The sequence below is a fragment of the Gekko japonicus genome, unplaced genomic scaffold, assembly GCF_001447785.1.
Source record: "Gekko japonicus isolate JY-2015 unplaced genomic scaffold, Gekko_japonicus_V1.1 scaffold2, whole genome shotgun sequence".
Classification (NCBI taxonomy): Eukaryota; Metazoa; Chordata; class Lepidosauria; order Squamata; family Gekkonidae; genus Gekko; species Gekko japonicus.
Window position 1 is genome coordinate 3,893,725 of NW_015175358.1, and position 5,145 is coordinate 3,898,869.

Genomic DNA, 5,145 nt, shown 5'->3' on the forward strand with positions numbered 1-5,145 from the left:
AATGTATTTCAATGGAGCCCATGCAAGTCAATTGGCACTCCTGTCTCCCATTATTTCCAACGAGCTTTCAAGTATTTCCCACTGTTTCCAATGGGCAATCCTGTCCTTCCTTTAAGTACATCCCAATTTTCGCTACGATCCAGCAGGGCTCTCCCCATTTCCTGCAATTATTCGAAATGATCTAGTTCTTGTTTTTCCCAGGACTACTTCACTACTATATTCTTCCTCCAGCGTACTACAAGACAGTTCCTTCCATCCTCCTGAGGCGGCATCGTTTTTGTTCGTAGTATCACCTCCCCCCGCCGAGCCTTCCTTTCTGCTTGCTTTAGGGTGATTACGTACGCCGCGCCCCTTGCGGAAGACAAGCGAAAACCTCAGAATAAATCACCTCCCCCCCGCCCCCAGCAACGCAGAATCATAGAGAAGCGGAGCCGATCCCTGCAACGGCGCCCTCAAGCGGTCAAACCGTGTTCTCCCTCACCAAGCGATAGGTGGCGCACAGAAGACGTATAAGAAAGTGACGTCAAGTCAAAAACGCTGAGCGCAAGCGCATTGCCGGGCCGAGCATTAACTACGCGTCATCACTATGATGGGGCTGGACGGTGTCAGAGCCAGTGATTGGCTGCCGGAAAGATGAGGGAGGCGCGGCTTCGGCAGTGGGCGGAGCCCGGAAGAGAGGCTCTGGGCAGCTGCTGGATGGCTGCGGTGGGGGCGAGAGAGATCGGGCGGTCGGGTCGCCCTCCGTTCGCTTGCCTGATAGATGCTGCGCTCATTCCACTTGCTGGGCTGGTTCTGTCTGTGGGTCCTGTACCTGCCTGGGCAGTTCTCTCCTGCCACAGGGAAGGGGGTCGACATCGCCCATTATAGGTGAGCAGAGCTGAGATCCGGTCAGCGAGGACTGGTGGAAGGCGTTGCCACCTGTGGGTTGGGAAATTTCTGGAGATTTGGGGGTGGAGCCTGGAGTGGGGGATTCCCCTCAGTGGGGAATAATGCCCTAGAGTCTCCCCTCTAAAGCACCCATTTTCTCCAGGGGACCTGATCTCTGTAGTCTGGAGGTCCGTTGTAATTCCAGGAGATCTCCAGGCCCCAGATGGAGGCTGGCAACTCTACTGGTGGAAAGAGCCCAGCTCCCTGCCCTAGTCGTTTGCCTTGATTGGCAGGTAGAATATTAACTGGTGGGAAATCCCCCCCCCCATCTCTGTCTCAGGGTAATCTGGACTGGTTGAATATCTGCCTGTTATGAGGCCATTAGAAATGTGGGAACTAGGCCAGAAAGGGGGGAGATGTGTCCCCCCTAGAGAAAGAGTGGGGGACTTTGTGCAGAGTCTTGGAGAGATTAGGGAAACTTTGGGCTAATTTCTCCAGGGGGTGCAAAGAGGGGATTGTTATCTTCCTGTCTTCTCTCTCCTCCTTGTAAACTATAGCAAGCAGTTTGGCAAGGAAAATGGCAGAGAGAAAGTGGATGAGGTGGTTCTACTTTTCAGAGCCTGAGGTCCCGTTTGGGTATTGCAGGCTGTAGCCATGATGTGGAAGGGGGGGGGAGGGAGAGGATCTGTGTGGTGGTGTGTTCCATGTGGGACTTATTTTTGTAGATAGCTCATGTAAATCCTAGAGCTGTTACCTAATTAAAGAATTCTTAGTTCATCAGTTCTGTGAGATTTAGTCCATTAAAAATGCACAAACTTTATTTGCATAATGAAGTGCAGAAGAAGAAAACATAGTTTGTTTTTAGATTAAATGTGTATGTTGTAGCAGGTGCCAGTTTAGGAGTATCCCTTTTTGTCTGAGAGAGAGATGCTTTGGATGTAACACATGTGAACTGCAGTTTTTATGAGTACATTAATAATATTTTAACATGCTTTTGGATCAGTTGAGGACACCATCTCAACTGACTAAAAAGTTTTTAATCAAATGCGTTAAGTGCTGTAATCCTAGTAAATATCTGTAATAATCTAACATTATGGAAGGCTTTTGCCTTACTCCAATAAAGACTCCTTGATATAGAGGTGGAAGATCTGAGAAGACTTGTGCACAGACATTGCTCTCCCTTGAGTATGGGACTCTCTTTCAGCCACATTGCCTCAGGATATCTGGCAAGACTGATTCAGCCCCATCTTCGTAGGGCTTTCATGCTAGCTCGAGGTCCTTCCCTCAGCTGTTTTATCGGGAAGGTTCAAGAAAATTCCCTATAAAGATAGATTGTGCCCATGTGGGATGGAGGAAATTGAATCTATTGGACATGTGCTTTTGTACTGTAAATTCCACTATGACATCCGTGTTGCTTATATTGAACCTGTGTTGGACCCCCTTTTGGGCCAATCTGATGAGTATAAAATTAGTTCTTTATTGTCTTCCCATAATATAGAAATTCTTGAACCTGTAGCAAATTTCTTTTATGAGGTATCTAGGAGGAGAGGCTCATATTAAGGCAATTCAGAATGTGATACCCCCCCCCCCGGCCTATCTTGAGGCTCTATGCTGCACGTTGTATTTGATATTTTATGCCAATAAAGGTATTGTATTTGTATTTATCTAACATTATGGCCACATATTTGATTACTCTGCTGAGAGACTCTCAAGGTATGTTGAACATCCTTTTCAGATTAATCTCCCTGGAGGTAGACAAAGAGCTGAGGAGTGTGCCTGAAGATGGAAGAGGGCTCCCAGCATATGACTGCTGGCTTTACAAGAATCTCGCCTTTCTTTTAAATAGCTTGGGGGGTGGGGGGTGAAAGGTTTGGAATGTGCCAGTGTAAGAATTCTTGGGGAACTGCTTCACAGTGAATGTTGGGGAACAGTACTGTATTGCTGTATGAAGAGTTTGAGAATCTCTGTACTGATTTCTTTTAAGTACTATTCTAGTGACTCACCTATCTTTTTCTCCCCTTAGGGAGCGAGTCAAGTCCATGTTTTATCATGCTTATAACAACTACTTGGAAAATGCCTTCCCTTATGATGAGCTGCGTCCTTTGACATGTGATGGGCAGGATACTTGGGGAAGGTACAGGGAAGAGTGAATGTTGTTTGCTTCCATGTAGAATTTTTTAAAGTTGAACTTTCTTAGAGGAAATCCTCATCAGGTTGGAGAAATATACAGTGTGATAGAGATGAGTTGTCTGTCTTTTATTCCTGTATCCCCGAGGATCTAGGCATGTAGATTTCATGGAGCAGAATGCAGAAGTGTACTGTTAGTTTTGTAGTCCCAGTTGTCAAATGCAAAAGTGGTGTAGGAGGTTGACAGCATGAACCAGTGTGACTAGGATTAATAAAACCACTTGGTGAAAGTGGAAAACTGTTGGTTCATACAATCCAATTTACCTCTGTAATATGGGAGAGAAATGACAGTAAAGAGAAAATTTCACAATACTGTGGTGCAATTTGTCAGGCTTTTCCACCTCCATGGTGGTTAGGGGAACAAATCTTGGAAATTCTTGCTGTGTGCAGCTTGAAAGCACATTACCTCTGTGACAAACTATAGCTTGGTACACCAAAATCACTAACTGTGGTATTCTTCCTCAAAACTATGCTTCATATGTTGCAACAAATTGTGGTCTGCTGCAGAAGTGATTGATTTTCCAAGCCAGGGTGGGAAGGAAGAGCTAGAAGCATGCAGTCCTGAGGATTTCCAAGGTTTGTTCCCTTAACAACAAACTGTGGCTTGTCATTACATGTGAATCATTCCTAAGAAAGCCTTGGTTGTTAATTTCATTGTAACATTAATTGCACTTTTTGGATACTTCTTTTGGAATCATAATTCCAGAGGGGTAGCCAAAGTAAACAGGAGCCTTGGGGCATGTTTAAGGGCTAACCAAATTTCAATTTTATTTGATGACTGTAGTCCTCAAAAGCATATACTAGAATAACATTAGTCTTCTTAAGGTGTCACGAGACTTCTGGGTTTGTTTTGGAATAGACATTTCTCTTAATATGAGAATGTAATATTTACATTGCATATTTACATTATAATGCACAAACATTGCTGCCAGGGCCATTTCATGTGTATTAACTTTTTCCTATTGGTTTTGGAGGTTTGGCAGTGCAATTCCATATTTAGTCAGATAAACAATGTTAAGTTGTTTGAAATTAATTAATGCAGCAATTGCATGTATATTTTTTCCCTGTCATGGGAAAGGAAAAGCCCACTGGTTAAATTCCTCAGTGTATATATATTTTTCCCAATTTGCTGCGGTTGACTCAGTTTTCTTCATGACATTTATATTGCCTTCTGTTCCTTTTCAGTTTTTCTCTCACGCTGATTGATGCTCTAGATACTCTACTAGTAAGTGCTTTTCTTCAATACCAGCAATGTTTCCTTGTTCCCTCTGTCTTGCCTGCTTTTAAGTGTCCTACATTTGGATAAAGAATAGTTCCTGTTCCTCATTCTTGCCATTTCCCCACTCAAGGAGTTAAGAAGAGTTGCCAGTGTTGTAGGTCCAGCCCTTCTCTCTCTCACATATTCTGTATTAAAATGCAGAAAAGATATAGTGTTCTTTCTGTCTTCCATGCAGTGATACTGCAGTAGACATTCCTCAACAAGGCTAATCACTTCTGACTCACATGCTAAACTAGATTACTCTAAAGTATCAAGGATGTCTAATATGTGTGTCTCTATCATTATCACTGATCTTTTCTTTCACCGAATGTAATTGTTTGCTGTTTCATGAGGCTTTAGTTGTGCTTTCTGTTACTTTGGGGTTTTTCTTCCAGATTTTGGGTAATGTCTCAGAATTCCAGAGAGTTGTCAGCGTGCTGCAGGAAGGTGTGAATTTCGATATTGACGTAAACGCTTCTGTCTTTGAAACCAATATCAGAGGTAGGTAGAATTTTGTGAGCACTGCAAGTTGGAAGTATTTTCTGTAAGGTAACACAGAGGCAAAGGTGACTCTGTAGCAATAAGCAAAATGTAGTCACTATGACTTGCTTGTTCAGAAGTACTAGGTCTCCGAACATCAGTTGCTGGGGAGCAAAAAGAAGGGAGGCTGTTGCCTTCATTACCTGCTTGTATGCTTCCTGGAAACCTCCGATTGGCCATCAGCAAAGCCTTCCTAAAGTTTTTTTTTGTGTGTGTGATTATTCCGACTGCTTGCTTTACTTTGCGGGCTTTCTGTATTCCTTGCCATTCTTCTAGTTCGATAGTTCACAGCT

General features: G+C 43.7%; 1 protein-coding gene across 1 annotated transcript in view; it reads left to right on the forward strand.

Moving 5' to 3' along the window:
* The first annotated feature begins 671 nt into the window (after nt 1–671).
* The window catches only part of EDEM2 (ER degradation enhancer, mannosidase alpha-like 2), an 11,905-nt gene continuing 7,431 nt past the window's right edge, over nt 672–5,145 (forward strand). The window contains exons 1-4 of the mRNA XM_015425238.1: nt 672–867; nt 2,891–3,001; nt 4,240–4,279; nt 4,708–4,813. Of these exons, the coding sequence (XP_015280724.1) occupies nt 761–867; nt 2,891–3,001; nt 4,240–4,279; nt 4,708–4,813 (364 nt within the window). The 5' untranslated portion in view covers nt 672–760. The remainder of the gene's footprint in view (nt 868–2,890; nt 3,002–4,239; nt 4,280–4,707; nt 4,814–5,145) is intronic.